Source organism: Cyprinodon tularosa, unplaced genomic scaffold, assembly GCF_016077235.1.
Source record: "Cyprinodon tularosa strain WSP-4 unplaced genomic scaffold, ASM1607723v1 ctg184, whole genome shotgun sequence".
Classification (NCBI taxonomy): domain Eukaryota; kingdom Metazoa; phylum Chordata; class Actinopteri; order Cyprinodontiformes; family Cyprinodontidae; genus Cyprinodon; species Cyprinodon tularosa.
This window is the reverse complement of record NW_024038639.1, coordinates 142,948-165,240: the sequence shown is the minus strand read 5'-3', so window position 1 is coordinate 165,240 and position 22,293 is coordinate 142,948. Positions and strand designations below refer to the sequence as shown.

Genomic DNA, 22,293 nt, shown 5'->3' with positions numbered 1-22,293 from the left:
TTATTTTCTGTTGGGTTCTTAACTTCGTCGATTAAATTATTGAAGATTAGGTTGGCTGGCTTTTCTAGTGATATGGACACATGATGGACGCCTTCCGGCTGTTTCTACTGATTTGTAAATGTATTTAGTGTTAGTCTAAGGGATTCAAATATGCACACGTGGCTGTGGTCAATTCCATGCAAATTGCTCTTGGTTTATACAGACTTGACTTTTGATTGAGTCAACTCTTCTCTCCGAACTTCACAGCGATTAACCAGACACAATAAGGGATGACAGTAATCACAGAACATTTGGTTAGAAGGTAGCAAAGCCAGCTGAGGTGAATTTTACCTGCATGTCACGGACTCCTCTGTTAGAGAAAGTCAAAACGTAGATCATTGCTCGGCCGCCAACATAAAGCGTATCACTTCCTTCCTGGTGGTACATGCTGATGTAATTCTCGGGTCTGCTGAAGTGGAACCTGGAGGGCTCTGAGTGTAAAGAAGACAAGGGAAGAGACGGGGTTATGAACAAGGGCATTTGTTTTTTTCACTGTGAAATGTTCTTAATAAAAGCCTCAGAATATGCTGTAAGCAGTAAGCGGCTGACCAGAGCTGCTTCTACACGTTAAGGGATATTTCCACACTGAGAACATTTGTTTCCAAAGATGATCTTGAGTTTATCACCCACACATTTATGTCCTCTCATTTAGACTACTGTGACTGTTTATTTTCTTGTCTCAACAAAAGGGAACTGTCTCATCTATGTTCAAATTCTACATTAAGGCTGTTGACTTTCACCAATAGGAGGCTCATATTCCTCCATTTTTTTAAAATCCTAGTGCTGACATTCGCTCCAAGGTCAGGCTCCATCTTTTTTATGGACCTTTTCTGTCCCTACACTACCTCTCAGAAGCTGAGGTCACTCAAACAGAGTCGGCTTATCGTCCCTCAGCAGAGGAGATCGCTCCTTACAGGCTGTTGCGCCGAGCCTCTGGAACAATCTCCCACTGTTTCTACGTTTGTAGGACTCTATTGATTAACATTGGTAGTAAGATAACTGTATTATCACCAGCATGTTGATTTTATTCAACCATATTTTACCTGTACTGTATTTGACCGTGTTTTAGTATTTCCTAAGTAATGCATCTTATGACGTTCTCCTGTGTGTGAGAGGCACTAAAGAAAAAACTAACTTACTCCCTTACCTAGATGAGGGGAGCAACTACTGGTCCACATGAGAAGTTCCTTGTCTAGGGTGGGGGGGTTAGGTTTTGGACGAAGGTGTGAATTGACTTTTGTTAGGTGCAGGGTTTGGTGTATTGATAAGGGTTAAGATGAGGGTCTGGTTTAGACCCTGGAAATGTATGAGAAATAAATAGAAGACAATGCAAAGTCACTATAAGGATAGCAGGAGAAAAAAAATATGTGTGTATTATTCTTCAGTGTTTCACAACTATGTACTATAAATTATTGTAATTCTACAGTCTCAATATAATTAACTTATAATCCTTAAAGTAATGTGCAGCTATGCAATGATATATCAAATAACTTCAAGAGTTGAAAAAAGAAGATAATTCACACAACCGTCTAATTTTACAGAAGCAGAATAAACTCCACTTCTTACCAATGATAAGTCACTCATTTAATTATGCTCACCTGTGCCTGTCTAATTATCTCCACCGCTGCTCTCCAGGATAAAACATGTTTCCAGCTACAGCCCAGTTACCAGATTATCTAAAGCGTTATGCAACTTAAATCAAGCATTTTCAATTCAAGTCCACAACAAAACCCTGTTCTTTGCCCACAAACTGTGACTGAATGTTTTGACCTTTATCAGACTTCTTCCTGCTAGAATCTTTTTTCAGCTAAATATTTTAACATGCTTCTTCTGCAAAAACTTTGTATCTTAGTCACTCACTTCTCTCTCTCTCTCCGCTTTAGATATGCATATGATCCCTGTGATTCTGGAGCGAGAAATTAAATTTTTGTTGACAAAACCCTGTAGTATTTCAGTCCGTGTGCTGGTACTTTTTTGGGTCCAAAGACCCATTACAAAATGTTATAGATTTACTCAACATAGATTTAAAGTGTTTGTTCTTTTGAACTTTTCAGTTGTGCCCACGTTTCAACCTTGCGATGGCGATAGTCTGCCATCTTGGCAGGGACCTTGGAAAATTGATGGATTTAAAAAAAAGAAATATCCCATATAATTTGGGCAAGGCCATATTAGAACTAGTGGTAAAATAGACCTTCAGAACATGCCTACTTCTACAGAATGTCTCACAACTTGTACCCAAGGCCATATCAAAAAATATTGTCACATACCATTTGTGTTTTTCCAACACATTTTATCACAGTTGGAATAAAAATTTCACCATTAGAAAAGAATATTGGAAATGCATCATTAAATGATTGTGTGAGATGATCATATACTTATCTAAACTACGTTTTCAATAAAACTAATGCAATAAACTGGCAATAAAGTTAAGAGGAAGACAAAAAAATATTTTATTTTCATATCATATAAAAAAAAGTTCAAATGTGAGAAATCAAACACAAAATCCTTTTTTTTTAAACAATCATAAAAGATTATTGAATGAAGCCAAAATGCTTTATTCCAAGATATAATAAAAGGATTATCCAGCTTTAGCGAGCCTAATCTGCTTTTGCAAGTAAATCAGCATCCCAAAGTCCTCATGGAAAATCACCTATCCCCCAGTGTTTTCATTTTCATTTGATCTTCTATCAGTATATGGAATCAGCTGAATACTTCCTGGCACTGAACCAGACACATTTACAGGAACACTAGCTCCAACAGCACTGCCCTTTCTGATTTCTCATCAAGCGAAATTCCAGTCAAGTACAGAACTTGGGTGTTAGAGGAAAAGGGCATGAAGTGGGAGCATAAATATCACTGAAAAAATCATGTGGGCAATTCCTCTCACATATTCTCTGTCATTGCAGACACCTCCAGAAGGCTCCAAAGTACATTGAAGCTTCTCTGAATCACACGTACCTGCAACTGTGCCTTCCCTAAGAAATAGATGAAAATCACTGCTGCAATTCGAAATGTGAAAAGCTACAAAAAGAATTGCATCTGAAAACCGATTTACCACATATAATGATAGATGCTCTACAGCAATACAATGGTAATATAAAAATGATTATTTTAAACTTTTCAGACTTGTCATTTTATTGTTTAAACCAGAAACACATTTCTCTGCTTATTTTACTGAAAAGTGTTGCAGAAAATTGCCTTCAACTAACATATCAGACAAATGATTACTTCCAAAAATTTGATTTTCTGTTCAGTTTTGTAATGAAAAGGACATTCAGTCTGACAGCAACACCAAAATGAAGAGAGAAGAGGCAATATAGGTTGCTAGCCAACCAGCTAAGTTTCTATGGAAACTGTGGCCTCTATCGTTGACGGGAATCTAATTGATGAAACTTGTTCTTCAGAAGAAATGAGAAATACTGGAGGATACCCAGCATGGCTTTTAGCTGTTGGGAAAACTATGTGGGAATCAAACAAACAGATTTATTGTAATATGTGCCTTGGAGGTTGACGCAGGGAGCCCTACTGATTCCCGATTCATGTTTCTTTTGATTCAAATTCATTTGGAGACAAATTTCTTAGAACATAAAAGTACAGTTTAAAATAAATTGGGGCACCGCGGTAGAGCAGAAGCAGAGTGCACAACCCACATACTTATTCCTACCAACACAGAGATCATTACTTCATGTCTTCCCCTTCTTTCTTTACCTAATTTTCTATATACTGCAAATAAAAGCTACTACTGAAGCCAAAATCCACAACAAAATCAATCAATGAATATGGCTGGCTCTCTTTTATGTGCATCATTTTACCAAACTTTTGCTTCATGGCTTGGTAATGTTCTTTAAATATATGTCACAAAAACTTCTCTAACTGATTTATCCAATTAAACAGGATAAATAGGGGAGTGGTGGCCTAGTAGTTAGAGTATAGAGCTTGGAATCCTGAGGTTGTGAGTTTGAAACCCACTCCCACAGACAGCCACTCTGGGTCCCTGAGCAAAGACTCTTAACCCCAAACTGCTCCCCGGGAGCCGTAAATGGCAGCCCACTGCTCCCCAAGGAGATGGGTTAAATGCAGAGAGTGAATTTCGTTGTGCTGTACTTGTGACAGTGTAATGACAATAAAATGCTGAAAAAAAAAGACCTTTATCAAATATTTAGTTCAGGCCCAGCTTTAGGAAGCTTAGCCAAGTAGAAAATCTGAACAAGCATATTTAATATGAACAGTGAATGAACAATAGAATAACACAAAATACAATGTAAAAAGATTAGAGATAGGTGTGTTATCAGCATGACGGATTTTCACTTCATAGTTCTACTTATTTTGCTTTTTTTGAAAAAGATTATACAGTTAGAGTGGCTCTGGTTATCCTGAGCCAACTCTGCAGTTATGCTGCTATGGACTTAAGCTGCTAGAAGACATAATCACCAGTCTGGTCAATTCTAGTACCACTTCTATATTTTTGCATTGTTTGTAGTCATTTTAAATTAGGGAATTTTCCCTGATTCTGCAGAGGATGAACTGTAAGCCATATCCCCAACTGCTTTTTTGTTTGTTTGTTTTTTTTTCCAATGAGAAACCCTCTGTTCTTCTCCCAGTTGACTAAACACACACCTTAAGCTTGTGCCCAAACCTCAGAAGCAGTATTTCAGGTAACTATGACGGATAAAATGGTACTAATACAGAGAAGCAGAGTTTTGAGCTGCTAATGAAAAATGTGAAAAGTTACCTGTCTAGTAGAACAGCAAATTTTGAGTCCAAATCTCATGGGGGTCCCTATAAGTTCTCCACCTTCAGTACAGTTTATTAAGATTAATGCATTATTTTTTTCTTCTTTATTTATGCTTAGTATGCAGCGACAGGCAGTGGTATTTCCATCTTCCATGGTGCTTCGACAGTCATGCTGTTCAGTATGCATACCCTTTCTTGCACATGCTTGAGGAGCTGCTGTTTAGTAGAGTCTATGCCCCTTGGCAGAGAAAAGTCATCTGGGGTTGCCCCAGTCCTTGTTTATTCCTTCTTTTAAAAAAGCATGGACTAGCTTGATTGCACCACTATGTCAATTATATTATCAAATATCTTTGTAATTCATAATGCATTGTGTAAAAAGCATTTTTGAGCAATAAAAAAAAAACTTTGTTCTCACTAATTTTTCTCTTCATGTAAGCTAAATCAGGTCTGGCATTGTCTTCAGCAGTGATGTTTTACTGGAAACTTTATGTTCTCTGTCTATAGATGAGACACTTGACCCTTTGGATTTAGCTGAGCTATATGTAGGAGAGCATCAAAAGCTTTCTTTTAACTCCTAGACTTAAGCACAGGCTCGGAGCTCATCTGTTTAACTATGCCTCTCTTCCCAATCAAGCCCCTAAAGGAGCTACCACTGCTATTAATCTTTTACTTTTCTCTCACATGGAAAGCACCCATGGGGCTGTGCTTTTGTGTCTTTTCGTGAATGCATTATCTTCTCAAAACTCCAGTCAGTCTGTCATGGCAGAAAGTTGCTTGAGATGTGTTCTCTTGAAGATTTTTCCCTGTTAAAGGTTTTTTTTTTTTGTTATCATACTGCTATGTGTGCCTAGAATGATGAATTGGTACAAGGTTAATGACATCAAACAAGGGAATATCTACAGGCTCATTGAGGAGGAGTGAATTCTCCAAGTCATTTGATGCAGTTTGCTAGGGTTAATTAGAAAAAGATGGATGGATGGATGGATGGATGGATGGATGGATGGATGGATGGATGGATGGATGGAAGGAAGGAAGGAAGGAAGGAAGGAAGGAAGGAAGGAAGGAAGGAAGGAAGGAAGGAAGGAAGGAAGGAAGGAAGGAAGGAAGGAAGGAAGGAAGGAAGGAAGGAAGGAAGGAAGGAAGGAAGGAAGGATCTTATACAAAAGGCAGTGTATGTATTTTTGTCCCTTTAGTCCAATGATCCCCAACTGTGGGTTGTACCCCCTTGTACTTGTACCCCTCTAGTGGTCTACGAGTGCATTGCCCTTTGCACATGAAAGTATTTTATTTCTTAGGTGGTAAAAAAAAAAATGTGCTGGGATCTGTTTTGGTTTGTGAGGACCAAATAATTGAACAATTAAACAAGTCTTTTTTATATGTTTGAGCTCACCTTTAGCTGTGACACACATCAGAACCAAGCAGAGGAACAGACTGGATGTAGAGAACAGCCTGGGATCAGCTATTTTTCACAATGAAATGACCCGCTCGTCAGTTTCAATTTGCATGTTTCCAATAAATACAAGGCCTTGTCTACATAAAGCCTCAAACTCACTGCGAATCCAGACAGTTGAATTGAGAAAGCTTCCTGGACGGGAAGTGAAACGTCTTTAAACCTTGGAAACCAAGTCCAGCGGATTGTTTTTTAAACTTTTACTGAAGTCAAAAAAGGTTGGGAAACACTGCTGTAGTGAAATGACATGAGCTTCTGCATTTTATTTTTTCCTGGGACACTGGGTCATCATTTTCAGCTCCTACCCTACATGAAGCCTCCATATGCGGTTTGCGGACATGCCCTCCCCACTACTTAACCCATACCTCAAATCCTCGGCTCATCTCCTAATGGCATTAATAATCAGAATGAGCCTATTCTGTACTATTGTTCCCCTCTTATCTTTGCCCTGATCTTATAAAAGCAATTCCCTTTAACCATTCTTATTTGCCCATGGACTTAGTATGTGGATCAGAACCAGTGCATCCTCCCGACTTCTGAGAAGGTCAATGGCTTTTATTGGGTGTATTCCACTTTCTCCAAATTGGTCTCAGCCACTAACCTTACTTTTCAGTTACAGTTGTTCCAGTGTGTGCTCCTGATGATTTAAACACCTTAATTTAAATAAAACCTTTAAATATACTACTCTATTCTGGTTATGGGGTCCTCTTCTTGGTTAATAAAAAATGTCAAGTAATATTTGAATTGACATAATTAAATAAAAAACAGAATAACTGGCTTTAGCTTCAGCTAAATGAAATAAAGTGAATTAGTGGTATCTAATTCACAGTGCATATCTAATTGTAAGCATTTTAAATCTTTAGTAATTTAACCCAGAACATTAAATGTACAGACACCAAATCATTTAAAATGTTTTTTTAAGGCCATCTGGAAAATTTTAATCATTTTAGCAACTTCCAATACAAGATTACAAGTATTGGTATAATTGTAATCTTAATTATACAGAAATAAAAAGGAACCCTGAATGAGGCTGTTTGTGAAAACAGAATTTTCTAATTCAGCTACCTGTAACTATATCCAACATAGCTTAGTTGCAGCTTAAATATTTAATTACACCATTTTACTCTGAGTTAAAAAGCATCTTGTCAGTTGTATTGCATATCATTAGGTAGCCCTTAAGTAAGTTGATGTGCTGTGTATTTTATTATGCAACACCTGCCAAAAATTATGGAATCACCGGCCTTGGAGGACGTTCATACAGTTGTTTAATTTTGTGGGGGAAGAAACTATCACAGATATGACATAAAACCAAAGTCATTTCAAATTGCTACTGTGAGGCTTTTAAGAAACACTAAAAGAAATCCAGAATAAAAATGTGGAAGTCAGTAAAGGTTACTCTTTTAAACCAAGTAGAGGGAAAAAAAATATAGAATCACTCAATTCTAAGAAAAAAATATGGAATCAACCTCTAGATTTCCATCCCCAAAACTAACACCTCCATCAAATTAGACCTGCTTGTTAGTCTGCATCTAAAAAGGAGTGATCACACCTTAGAGAGCTGCTGCACCAAGTGGACTGACATGAAAAAGACTCCAACACGAGAGATGTCAATTGAAACGAAGGAGAGGAATATCAAACTCTTAAAAGAGAGTAAATCATCACCTAATGTCAGCTTTGTCTATAATCTGAACCAAAAACATACTGGTAGACCAAGGAAGACAGATAACTTAAACAAAATGTTTTAAAAAAATGAAAATGTACAACATGTACAACAAATGAGGATTTAATGGGAGGAAACTGGCGTCAATGTCTGTGAACGAACTCTAAGAAACTGCCTAAAGGAAAAGGGATTTACATACAGAAAAGCCACCATTAACACCTAAACAGGAAAAAGCAAGGTTACAATGGACTAAAGAAAAGAAATCGTGGACTGTGGATGACTGGATGAAAGTCATATTTACGGATGAATCTCAAAACTGCATGGGTGAGGTGATGATGCTGGAACCTCTGTTTGGTGCAGTTTCAATGAGACTTAATCCAATTTTTTTTATCTATTTTTACCCAGAAGGAAAACTTTGAATCAATTTGACTGTATGATTTAGTTGAATTGTAAATTGGCTTTAGATGACATGTGTTGTGAATTGGCACTATATAAATAACTGAATTCAATTTAATTGAATTAATCCTATGAAAATATTTGAAAGTTAAAGAAAATGGTCCATAAAAAGGCTCCAACCTGCAAAGCTGATCTTGCAACAGCGATCACAGAAAGTTGGAGCCAGATTGATGAGGGGTACCTTCTTTTGTCTCTCATGATTCGATAATTTTTTCCTCAGAATTGAGTGATCCCATATTTTTTCCCCTCTGCTTGGTTTAAAAAATTAACCATTACTGACTACCTCATTTTTCTTCGTGATTTATTTTTGTGTTTCTTTAAGCCAGACTGTTGAAATTCGAAACAACTTTAATTTTTGTGTCATGTCTGTGATCTGTTCTTTTCTGCAAAATTAAACAACTGAATGAAGATCATCCAAGGCTGGCGAATTCATACTTTTTGCCAGGTGTTGTACTGTACAACAGCGCCTTTTCAATTTACACTTAACTACTGTATATCCTTGTCACCTCGATTTAACAATTGTGCCCAATTTTGTGTTTTATTCGATCACATAGAGCTGTGGTTGTATGGAAAAGAATGAATATTTTTACAAGGAATGATTTTTTGGGGGCGACTGGTTGGTATTTACAACAGCCATCCGTTCTACACTGAAAAAAATATAAAGGAAAATTTTTTTTATTGCTGAACCCAAAGCTCTAAGACATTATCTGTGTATATAAAAGCCTATTTCTCTCAGACTTCCTCCATAAATCTGTATTAGGGAGCACTTTTCCTTTGAGCTAACCCATTCCCCTAACAGGGATAGCATATCAACATTCTGATTAGATTGCATGATTATTACACAGGTGCGCATTAGGCTACCCAAAATAAAAGGGCACTCTTAAATGTGTAGTATTGCTGTAATGTTGGTGGTCTGGATGAATTCCAAAAGCCAGTTAGTATCTGGTGTGACCACCATTTGCCTCACTCAATGCAAAACATCTTGTGTAACAGCGTTACTATAGCGTTCTGTTTGTCTGATCCTGACCTGTTTTTTTGCAGACTTTTGAGCTTGCCTGTCCCTGTCTGAACTGTTTGCCTGACCCTACTTTGGACTCCTGTTGGATTCTTCTGTGGACTAAACCTGGATCTGCCACTTTACTTCGCCCTGTGAATTAACCTGCTTTCCTTTGTCTGCTCGGATCTGATCTCCTGTCAGTTCTGCAGTCTTCTATGCTTCTGTGTCTGGAACTCTGTGGCAGCGTCTGTTGCGTCTTGTCAGCCTACCGACTGTACAGTAATCATCCTCATTCTCTCTAAACGGACTGAACTGTCTAACCAGGTTAATGACTCACGCATTCATATTCATCCTTTTTCAGACCATCGTGCTCACTAACCTGTGTTTCTCTCCAAGGGCGGATCTATAGGGGTGGCTACGGGAGCAATTGACTCCCCCGAAATCTGATTGGCTACCCCAACTGCCACCCCAGCTGATTGACGGCACCGCTAAAACAGTTGCACGTCTGAAGTCTTTGACTGCGATGTTCTTCCTGTACAGTAGATGGCGCAATGCAGCATGCGCTATGCAGCCCCTTTCCAGTCGTGAATCTAGGGTGAAAGAAGAAGAACTAAAGCGGCTGTGGAGCCACCGAGTGCAACAAGCATAACATTAGTTAACAAACAACATTCTTTGGGAAAAGGCTGTGCGCTCTCGAGATGGATTTTATTCTCGTTTGGACCGACTGACTTATATCGGTGAGTAGGTTGCACAACCACAGATTATATTCATAAAAGAAGCTCAATAACTAAGAGTTTGATAAGTTCAGTCAATGAGGATCATCCTCTGTTCAATTGATGTCCGTTTCATAAATCAGAATGTTAAGGACAAGCCCTTGCTTTTCACGAAGGGCCGCTAGAAGCTAGTCTGGCTGTAAACAGACAGGTGCAGGTGGGTGATATTGATGGGTTTCAGTGTCAATTTCTGTGATTTCATGCCCACATCTGCTAAAAATACTGCTGACGAGAACAGAAACTATTTCATTTTTTTTAATGTCCGTGTCTAGAACCTTCTGAATTATGAAACCAGCAATATCTTTGATCAGAACCGTTTGCCCATGTCATGAAAGGCATTACTAGTCGTAGATAATTCACGACCGATGTAGTTAGCCAGTAAAGTTATGGCAGGCTGAAACCTTAATTGAATGGATAGATTGCAGTCACTAGACATGTATTATTGTTGTGTTCTGATATTTCTAGGCTGTAAAAATGTAGTCTGTATTCATTAATTTCCTTGTGCATCATTTTGGACACGAAATGTTGCATTTTGCTTTGATAAGTAACAAAACGTTTTTTTCCCGGTTGACAATGAAAAGACAGGGAGGCACGATTTATAACTACTTTAAGAGAAACAGATCAGGCTTAGAGCAGATCAGCAGCCCCGGCAGCCCTCATCCTGGGACTAGTCAGGAAAGTCCGGCAGAATCCAGCCTGTCATCATCGCCAGGTTTGAACATACAGAAGCAGTCACATGTTCAGTTATTTTAAATTATATTTAACATTATTTCAGATGTTCAGTTCAGTCATTTTAAGTTATGTTAAACATTATTATGAATGTTGGTTATTGTTGTATGTTCAGTTTTAGACAATGGTTGTTGATTTTGATCATACTATTAAATAAATATTTTTCTACTATGTAGGTGTGAGAGTGGACCGAGATGATGACAGGTCCCAAGCTGGAACCATTACCGAGGAGTGTCAGGCACAACACAGCCCACCATCATCAGGTCAGAGCAAGTCAGAAATGCCAAGTTCAGTCAGTACATTAACATTATTTATTTATATTATTTTCATTGTTACTATTGTTTCACAATATAGTTCCTTCTGAGGAAGGCTCTGAGGCTTCTGAGCAGGACGACGACCCAGACCCAGAGCAACCAGAGCCTGAAGATGTGCTTCCCTGATTGTAGTAGGGAAAACAGTTTGTATGCTGGGTGAGTGGGATCTTTGATCTGTGTTTCTGTTATCAGAGAGTTGAAGAATGCACCATATTCATTTTGTGCATAAATAAACTACAAATTGTACTCAAAATTGCACCTTTTGTCTGCTTAGTATGTGGCTACTTAAATATGATTGCAAATTACTGCTTACAAGGTTTATATAAGAAAGGTCAATAAGCCTTAATTAACTTGTAAATTATGCACCAAAGATAACCACAGACTAGTTGGCTTTCATCTGTAGCCCCTGGAAGTTTGATGTTGAAAGAAGTGGGTGTGTGTGTGTGTGTGTGTGTGTACATATAGAGTATAACACAAGAATGATAAGTCATTACTCATGACATGTCAAAGAAGAACATAAGACAGGACCAACATCTGTAAGTCCATGTAGAAATAAATGATAGTGAATAATAATTTAAACGTGACATGAACAGGTATACAGCACTCGATTGCTTACAGACGGTTGGTGTTTTCTGCTGCGACATTAACGCTAGTGCATAAACTTTGCTATTTTTAAGTATAAACCATTGCCCCCCTAAAATACACTCGGCCACCCCCTTGCTACCCCAAGGATAAAAGTCTAGATCCGCCACTGTTTCTCTCCTGCAGAATTTCCAGCCTCAGACTCCCTAGCCACTGCTACTCAGATCCACTAGTATTTAAATAAATGCTTTTTGTTTTTTTTTATTTCATATAAAAAAAAAAAATAATAATAAATTTAAAAACTAAAAAATGCTTTTTGGTTATACCACTGTCTGTCTGGTCTTGAATACTGGGTCCTCTGTTCTGAGTAATGACAACTGTCTTGTGTTCTTACATTTTGCAGAATGAATGTTGCCTTAGTTTTATAGTTGCTTATTGTACAACCATATCCAAGCACCTATGCATTGTAACCAATAAAGCAAATGGTGTTAAATCAATTTCGACTTATATATATATATAATTTTTTTATCTGAATATCTTTTCCTTAGATGCATAAATTTTTTACTGTGTAAAATTATCAAAAGCAAATTAAGGTGGATTAAACTCTTAAAGGGCATGTTCATTGAGGTTAAGATATTTCAAAATTAGACAAATTTGAAGAATCCTAGTTCAAACTATCCGAAAAAAATACTAAAAAAGCATAAAAACTACATAAAAAAAAGCAATTTCCAGGATAAGTCTCCACCTTCAAAAGCCAATCACAAAAGAACTTTAATCTTAGTTCCACATTTTTAACTCTAATCATGTTCGATGTCTGTAGCCAGACCTTGAAGTTTTCTGTAAAACTAATTTTAAATTTAGAATTTGTTTCAGTTATAAGGTCAACAGAAAAGATTTATTTCATACATTTTGTTCCTCTATCTCTGTGTTCTGGGAGTTTAGTCTTTTTCTCTGTTCTCAGTCTGACTTTGGACTAAAAAGCCAGTCTGGTTTTCAGTTTTATTCTATTCACTGCCTAATCCAAATCCTAATCCTGAATAGGTTCAGCAATAAAAAGAAATGAAAAGAAAATTCTCGACAGAAAAATACAAATATGTATTACACATAAAAGCTGCCGTTTAATTTGACTGTGATTTTAGCTGCACTAGTCAATATTAATATTCATGTTGACAATGGCTGGGTTACATGATTATGCAAAGAAGGGAAACACAACACTGCAGCTGCCTCAGATATTTATCCATTCTGCAGTTCCCCTTGGATCCCAGAGGCCCTTTAAATACACCAGTGAGCTTGCATTGCTTTTAGTTTCCCTATTCTGGATTTCCCACTGACTCCATTTTCAGCAGCAGCATCCTATTTACAAGAAAAAATAACGCTCATGGAGTAGATAAACCTATTCTGTCCATCACTAAAAGGCACCCAGAAGAAACTAGAGCAATGATCTGTTGAACAATGAGGACATAAATTTCAGCTACTTGAAACTCAAAACTTGTGGGATGTTGACCATTACAGACCAAAGCTATTAGTCAGCAAGGACCCTTATAGGATTTCCAGTGTACAAAAAAAATATATAAATAAAATATTCTTGAATTGAATTAAATTAAAAACACAACTTCACAGCATTTACTCCACAGTGTAAAACAATCTGGCTTTATTGAAGACAAAAAACAGCTTTTATGTAATCCCTAGTTTATTGTAATGTTATCTTATATTTTATCTATTAATATGATTCATAGATGTAGGAAAAGACCAACAACAAACAAAACAAATGAACATTGAAATAATCGTGTTCAAATTTTTTGCATGGAACATGATTCTAAGTAGCCGTTCTTCTATTCTACAGTAGCACTGGAAGTTTGACAAGCTACCAGGTGATTTGGTAGTCGAGTTATTAATTAAGGTAACCAGCTACTTTCCAGATGTGCAGCTGATACATGCAAATAGTTAATTAATTAATTTCCCCACAAAAAAACGGACTGGTTGGTGTTTATTTTCCATACAATGACAGCTAGAAGGAAGAGACGATTTTAGGCATTCTTTTAGCCAGCTGACCAGTAGTGTGCAGTTACATGTGGATGAGCGATGGATCTGCATTACTGTAAGTGGCACACACCTACAGAATGGCGTCACATTTTAAAGAGCCCTGGGTCTAGTCAAGAACAAAAACATGGTGTTTTTTTCATAAATGATTCAAGGAGAACTTTATAGATCATATGCTGGACCCTTTGGTGTCACTGTAAATAGGAGCATACATCTCATGCATGGTGAACACAACAGTGAAGACAATGAGGTTGTTAAAAAAAGATGTGGGTTGTCTGAACATGCTGAAACATGAAACTGAGGTTCCATAATTTACTCACTAGAGACTGAGCCTTTTTCAATTAAAATGGAATATATGTAAGTGAATGTGGAAAGGAATGATCCTCAAATGTTTGTTTTGCTTTATAAAAAGCCATTTTAAACTAGCCCAACATTCAATATTTGTCCTCCTCTTATAGCATTAGAGCTAGTCCAGGACAGCCGCCTCTGCCTGGATCTGCTGCTCTCTGCCTGGCCTTTTGCTCTGGGCTCCTGCTGCTCCTGTCTAAGCTCCAAAACGCCTCCTCACCCTACCTCTGTTGTCTGGGTGATCCTTCAACAGAGTGCGATTACAGGCTTAACTCTCGACTCCAAGAACAGGGAGCATCTCTAGAGGATCTGATGGATTCGAGGACGGCAGCGCTTTCCATGTTCAGCTTTCCACATCAAATAGAGCACCGTGACTGCGTCTGTGAAATCCAGGTCCAGCAAGTGTCTCCTATCTAATGAGGCAAGTGAAGCCTTGTTCCCATTGGCCACACAAATTACTGACAAAATGTGAAACGAGCAACAACATGCAAATTCATTTTTATTATATCTTGAAATTTTAATGATAATTTGTTCTAATTTGTTTATTGCTTTGGTTATGAAAAGCTATTTTGTCTGAATAAAAAAATATTTTGAGCGAAACTTTAAAGCAGGTATTAAACGTTTTTTTCCTGAAGCCCAGATTTATAAATATTTGCTGCTATAACTCTGATGTAATCTTTCAATCCTAAGAAAGTTTTAATTTCATTTGCTGCAGGAGTAAAATGATCATAATTAACATACATTAAGACTTAAAAGCATGAGTATGTGTGTATAATCTAATGTGCGTCTCCAGTCCCACTGTAAAAAGCTGTGGGCCAAACTGGGAAAAATGAAATGGTTCAATTCCCATAGATTCCAAGTTAAGATTTTTTGTCTAAAATAAGTTATTTTGAAATATGACTTACTTTTGCTTTATGTGAGACTTTATCCATATAAACACACTATGATTTTGATTAAGATTTCTGTTCAGCCCTGATTAGTAGAGTTTGGTTGAACTTCTACAGATTTATCCAATGCATTCTGTAGCACTAGTGTTTATTTCACAATGAGTTACAATTGTTTTCTAACAGCATTCTTTATTATTGGCCTATTTGCATTAGGGGTATCCAAATCTCATAATGATATCAGAAAACAGTCTAATATCAGTCCAAAATTGAATATTAGAATAAGCTGACCTCCCTCTAACATCTCAGATTTCAGAAAGCTCATAGAAAGGCTTGGCTTTAATTTAAGAATGAATTGATTGGATAAATGACCAATCAAGCTGATTAAACCAATTTTGGTTGCTTTTAACGAATAACACACAAAAATGACACCAGCTTGACGAAGAACCACACCTGAAGCTAAGCAATTTCTACCATTGGCTCTATTCTAAGCCAGGTGAATGATGTCATCAAATGAAAACATCTGTTTGAACTGGGTGATGATCACTCCTCACCTTTGCAAACTGGTAGGTGTGATGGTAGTCTGGTAGCCAACCTTTTCCGGTCACTTAAGCAAGACATTTCCTATTGACTGAGCTTCAATCAATACCCATCATGGAGGCATTGCTAGTGCTTTAAGAGGCCCGGCATGCAACATCACTTCTAACTTCTACCCACCAAGCTTCTACCTGCATCCACTTCCCCTTGGTTTACAGCTTGAAACCTATTTCTTGTTTTAAATATGGCAAGGGGCCTTGCAAATACTACGTGGTCCCCCCAGAATTAAAACAATGTTTTTTTTTTCAAAAATATATTCTAAATATTAATGTTTTAAAAGCATACTTGAAAATTAAAAGGAGAACTTTAAATCCTGTAATAAAGCAGATCTAATTTTTCACCAATAATGGTGCATACATTTCCACACAGAATAAGTGTTTTACCTACCCGGTAGATTAACCAATATATTGGCCAGAAAGTGACCAAGCCTTTGGTTTTGGATCAACTAATTTAATTGATCAAACAAACTACCAATAAAACTGATGGTTTACTACTCTGACTCTTTGGCTGTACTTAAGTGTAGTGTGTAACGATTATGGATCTAGAGAACAATTACAATGATTTGAACACGTACAGCATGCAAATCTTGGCGTTAACCTTTGTTGAATTATCATTTCATTCCAAATACTAGTATTCAGTTCCAAGCAATATTAGGGTTGACAGAGGCGGTGAATGCAGGAGTTTGCCCTGTAACTGGAGGGTTGTTGGTTCAACACCTGGCTTTGACTTGATTTGTGTTACACAAGTTAACCAACAATTTGAACAAAGTGACTAATATGTATTGGTTTGCCCTTTTACGAGTATAGTTGGTTAAAATAAAAACAAAAAAACACTACCATATTAGACTGGTTGTTTTAACCAAAAGATTGATTGGACACATAACTACCAACCAGATTGGTACATTTCAACCAATCTTTTGGGCAAGCTCTCATTAGAATGTTTTCGACACTCGTGTTTAAAATTTACATTACTGTTTTGTGAATAAGAAACAGGTAATATTGTGTTCATGGTGCTGTTAAGTATTGTTCTCTGTTCTAGAAATCTCACTTGATCAAGCTCTTTCTATCATTTCACACAGTAAAATAAGTAAAAATGTATGTGTGACTCATGCAGATATTGGATCAGGTCAATATTGGTATCAGTCAATTTTAAAAGCTGCGATATCCATATTGTATTGAAAATGAAAAATTTGTATTGAGACTTCCATAATTTGCAATGCATTATATGGTTAAATCCATCTAATCTGAGGCAAACCTGCCACTAGTGGGATTAACTCTCATAATTAAATGCCTCTCTTAAAGCCAGTGGTTCCAAAAGTACACACATGATGAGGGGGGTCTTGTTGGTCTCCATCTCCCGATACGCTCTCGCCTGTGTCCGACCTTTCAGACATTTCAACATCTTTTTCTGAACCTGACATTGTAGCATGGCATAGACAATTCACGTTTGCAGTTTGAAGAACACCTGCTTGCTTCTGATTATTTCCTTCAGCTATCCAATGAGTGTTTCTGTTATATGGCTCATCCAATTACACTGGCTTTCACTAGATGTGGATGACACCAACGATCTGCATTAGATGGCGCACATGACGTGAAATAAACATTTATAAACATTAAAGCGAAGCCAAGAGTAACGAGTAACGTTTGTTTTAAAAATGTAAGGAATAGAAAGTACAGATACTTGTGTGAAAATGTAATGAGTAGAAGTCTGAAGTAGGAAGAAAAATAAGTAACTGAGTAAAGTATAGAAACCTAAAAAGTGCACTTAAGTACAGTAGCGAAGTATTTGTACTTTGTTACTTTAAACATCTGCTTAAAGCTTTTTGAAATGTCTCTTTAGTTCAAGGTTTAATGTTCTTAGACCACAATTACTGCAATGTAAAGCAGGGGCGGAGCTAGATGGGGGGCCACCCTTGGCCACCCCTACCATTGTTTCCCCCCTAATAATCAAGTGGAATATTCAAAACATTTAAATTTTTCATATATTACTTACAATTTTTTCATATATAACTTACAATTTTTTCATATATTCATGATTACTTGATAACAAAAACACTGTGGTGGTTAATTAGGCATGTCAATATATTATCATTAAAGATGATAACTAAAGAATTCCTGCTCTTTTCATTACTAGATTTTGTCAGTGTGATTTTGTTTTAGATTTTTATGGGGTAAAGAGAAAATTATGTGTCTCTGCATTCATCTATGAGTCTTTAGTGAAATCATAGATAAATAACTATTTTAATAAAATTAATTTAATATTCAATTTATGTAGATATTAGTACTTGTAAGTAGGGGTGTGCAAAATGATCGTCGTGACGATGCATCGCGATTCTAATTTTTGTGATCTACTGCATCGATTCTTGACGCCAAGTATCGATTCTTAATTTTAAAAAATGAACAAATAAAATACATGAATGGTTGGCGCACATCAGCCAAACCAAGTGGAATACAACTTCCAGTCCAGCAGATGTCGCTGCGGATGTGTTGACGCCCGCTGCTTTGTGTCACAAGCATTTCCGGCCGCGGGATACTGTGACGAGTCATTCGTAAACAAAACATGGAGGACACTGAGAAAATTCGCCCGGCTCCATCACATTTCAAGTCAGATGCTTGGATGGATTTATGCTTTAAAAACAAAGAAGGTAAAAACGAAATTGATATGACGCACGTAATATGCAAAAGGGGAAATGTCATACATTTGAATGTTTTCATTTCATTGGTTTAAAGGACCACTGAGGCCATGTAAACGGCACTGATTATCCTTATTTTATTATTTTAAGTTTTATGAATCCTAAGATCTTTTTGTCAGTGTGTCCACACCAGTAATAGTAATATTTGTGTCCAGTATTTGTTTTCATGGCAACACCTCCAAAAGTCATTTCAATAAATACAGCTATGTATGAATTCGGTTGCTTTCAGTTATGTATCAATTGGAGACTGTTGGGATCCAGAGGCTTGCCCTCCAGAGGGCGCCGAGGATCCCCTCCTGTTGTATGTTTTTCTGTTGGGACTTGGGTTACTGTTGGGATCTGGAGATCTGCCACCTGTCTCCAGCAGAGAGCGCTGTGGGTCTCCTGGGCTGGAGCCTCCAGCACACCTGAGGATCATCAGCCCATCAGGGGACCTCCTACATAAGCAGCAGCCAGACCTGTCTTCCTCGCCGGAGTGTTGACCAGTTTTGGTTAGCAGAACCTGATCCTCAGCCTGCATCTAGAATCTCTGTCTGCTCTGGAGAGTAACCAGATTCTAACCAGCCTCTGTCTTCTCTGCTCACAGGAAAGCCTGACTGAAGTCTGTAGCTCTGGAGGAACTTTTGCTTGGAAACCTGCCTGCCTGTCCAAGGAAGCCAAACCTGAAGACTATCAGTCTGAAATCCCCAGCTAGTTCTCAAGGGAGAACTAGGACATCAACTCAAGGTCTGAACCTCATTAGCCTGAAGCTAGATGCTGCTGCTGCTGAGCTCTCTGCTGAATCCACAGACTCTGGACCCAACCGGTTCCCTCTCTCCATCGATCAGTCTGAACCTCATCAAGGTACAAACCAGAAACAAACCCCTGACAAGTCTTCACCGCTGCCTGGCTAACCAAACTATTCATCTCTGCAGATTACTCAGTGATTCCAGTCCCGGACCAGTACCAGAACCTGCTCATTAATATTCTTATGTGCTTTTCAATAATAAACTGTTAAACTTTTACTCCGTTTCCTGTGGTGTTCTGCGTGTGGGTTTTAACACAGAGACCCATCATGACAGAGACACTATCCAGATCATAACCAGCCAGTCAGCCACTGGTAATGGCTGTATCTTTTTCTTACAGTGTTCAGTGAAAATACCGCAACGCATCGCGAGGCATCGCTATATTTCAAGTATCGTGATGCATCATGATAAAATCGCATCGTGGCATGTGAATCGTGATTCGAATCGAATCATGACTTCTTTGCCAATATCCACCCCTACTTGTAAGTATCAAATGTATGCAGGTTGACTATTGATAAAAGTAGGTGGGTAATGACAATAGGAAAGATGTTCGCCCAGAACTCAAACCTGAAAGAACTTTATCCACATTACCTTTTATCTAAAAAGCATGGATGTTTAAACATATGTGTCTATCTGTTAGCAAAGGCTGTAGGAAAGTATAGTTTGTCTTTATTTAGAAAATATGAATGTTTTGTTGTTCATTTCCCTGTTGGAACAGTGTAGATTGACCCTGAGGTTCTGGTGCTTATCCATTTTCGGCCACCCCTCAGTGTACATTGGTTATTGCCTGGCCACCCTTATAAAAATGTTCTGGCATCTTCTCTGATGTAAAGTCTTCCACCTCTCAGGATCCACAACCTTAATCCAGTGTCTCAAAGAGGAGATGCTTAGAGTCCTGATTTTGGCTGAAAGATGCAAAATTAGTCCCTTGGGCCAAACTGAGGGTTTCGTGGCTTCCTACTGATATTCTCAATCTGCATTTCATATTGTCCCTCTGTCTGCAAATGCATAATAACTATTTAGATTGATATGACACGCACGTCCAGGGACGTCATCTTGTGTAGGCCTACCTCTCTGTCAAGAGGGAGGGGAGCGATACAGATCCAGATAACTTGACTCACATCACTATTGATTGTTGAATATATTAGAGGTGTGTGTGCTGCGTAAAGGCGCGTGAGTGGAATGGATAACAGGGTCTAGGCGCGGAATTTTCCATTCATTGCTCTCCAGTTCCCTTTCTGACCCTGTATCTATGTCGCTTCACATTTTCGTTGTTGTTGTTGTAACTGTGCAGCAGCAGCAGCAGCAGCAGCCTTTTTTTTTACTGGGTCCTCTGCTGCAGTGTGAAGCAGCTGCCGGGTCCCGCATTGCAGCTCCGCAAGGACACGGCAGCATCAATGAAGGTGTCAACCTCCAAAGACTCGTATATCACTGTAATGACGCTTTCCAGCAATGACCAGCCGCTCTTAAAAAGACACACCCTTTTTGGAGCTAAACAGGCGCAATGAACCCCCCCGGTTTGGCAGGTTGCTTTTTAAGCGCCTCTTCTAATTCCTCACTGTGCGCATGGAGGATGTAACAGCCAGGAACATTAAAGCACATTTGACCTAAAAAACTGACCAAAAAAAATAAATAATGAAACAATTGTGGATTTTAAGAAAAAGCATTCAGTGTTTAAAAAGGGAAGAACATAAAATCCACAAGTTGCATGAAAAGCTCTAATATGTAGCAATCTGCAAACACTATAAGGTTGCAAGACGACACACAATCCACTTTGAGTATTTTTTTAACACAAGGGATTTGGTTTGGTTTAGGAAAAATCATTGTTTTTCTCCGGAGAATGCAATTAAGGTATTTGGTAATTAGTGCGGGGCCTTAATTTGGAATTGCGTAATTTTCCCAGTTTGTTTACGGACAAAATTGCTGAAGTATTATTTCTAAAGTAACAACCACTTAAATGTTTGGAATTAACCGTAAAGCTTCAACTAAATATTGATGCACTAGATGATGATTCATTTAGGCTACTCATCTGCCTTTCCCTTACACCATGTCACATCTAATGAGCACGACGTGACCAAACAAGCTTGTACATTTCGCTGAGCTAAATTATATAAATAAATGGCTTACCGTGCACTATAAATTTCAGACGGGGTGACTTCCCGATAACAACCGTGGCAAAAAACGAAAGGAGTATAAAGTAATTCATTTTTTTTGTGTGTGTGTGTAGATCTTCCCTTCACTGATTTCCAAGCTGAAATCACTCCAGATCTCTTCCCTGGTGAGGTTCCCTCTCCGATGCGCTTCGTCCCAGAGCCCAGCTGACGTTTGCTGCTCCCTGTTTTCTCTCCTTCGTCTCCTTTGGCAGCAGTCGGGTTCGCTAAAGTCGGGGTATCAAGCTCCACCTCGGAAACAAAAGGCGAAAAAAAGGGGGTGGAGTGTCGCTTGTCAATATAGGCGCAGAAATCCCAGCTGGGGATGTCGTCAAAGTCAGAGTAAATCCTTTGGTTTGGTCACTGATATGGGAGCATCGCGTCATACCTGTTGCTGTCACTGATAAGCATGTTTTTCACAGGATGATCTCATTTTCAGGTGTTCACTTCTTCTCACACCTTTGATTAGGATACACTTATTATAGAAAGAGAAAAAAATCCCACATTGAAATCAATACACCTTTTCCAAAGTTACAGATTCCATAGTTATTGGTAGTCTCCAGTCTTGTTGGTACTTTCTACAGACTTTCTTTGTTTCTGGTGCAGCACCTCATTTGTATTTCAGAGGGTTGTGATATCTAAACCCAACAAGGTTTAGATAGAAATTTGATCTTTTAATGGAGATGACATGGTGCTGCATGAGGGTCCTGAGTTGGGGTAATTGGAACAAAGCTTGCATTTTCTCCCCATGCCTCTGTGGATTCTCACCAGGTACTCTGGCTTCCTCCCACTCCAAAAAATTATTTGGTATGTTAATTAGTGTAAGTAGCCATTAGGGTGATTGGATGGATGGATGGATGGATGGATGGATGGATGGATGGATGGATGGATGGATGGATGGATGGATGGATGGATGGATGGATGGATGGATGGATGGATGGATGGATGGATGGATGGATGGAAAAAGTCAATTTAGCTTCTGATTAAGTGTAATTATGTTATATTTTGAATAATGACCCCTTTGAAACACATCCTGATCTTTTAACTTGTGTGAAACATTATG

At 38.2% G+C, this 22,293-nt stretch overlaps 1 protein-coding gene and 1 long non-coding RNA gene across 2 annotated transcripts in view; one reads left to right on the top strand and one right to left on the bottom strand.

Moving 5' to 3' along the window:
* Window positions 1–21,286, bottom strand: part of si:ch211-113g11.6 (uncharacterized protein LOC559008 homolog) — a 66,998-nt gene extending 45,712 nt beyond the window's left edge. Inside the window, exons 1-2 of the mRNA XM_038282476.1 lie at window positions 21,208–21,286; window positions 331–470 (exon numbers count right to left, since the gene is read on the bottom strand). Coding sequence (XP_038138404.1) covers window positions 331–470; window positions 21,208–21,286 — 219 coding nt within the window. The remainder of the gene's footprint in view (window positions 1–330; window positions 471–21,207) is intronic.
* LOC119781869 lies at window positions 9,789–11,408 on the top strand. The gene is made up of 3 exons (XR_005280613.1): window positions 9,789–10,073; window positions 11,015–11,101; window positions 11,193–11,408. It is a non-coding gene; the product is annotated as an uncharacterized LOC119781869 (long non-coding RNA).
* Window positions 21,287–22,293: the final 1,007 nt, after the last annotated feature.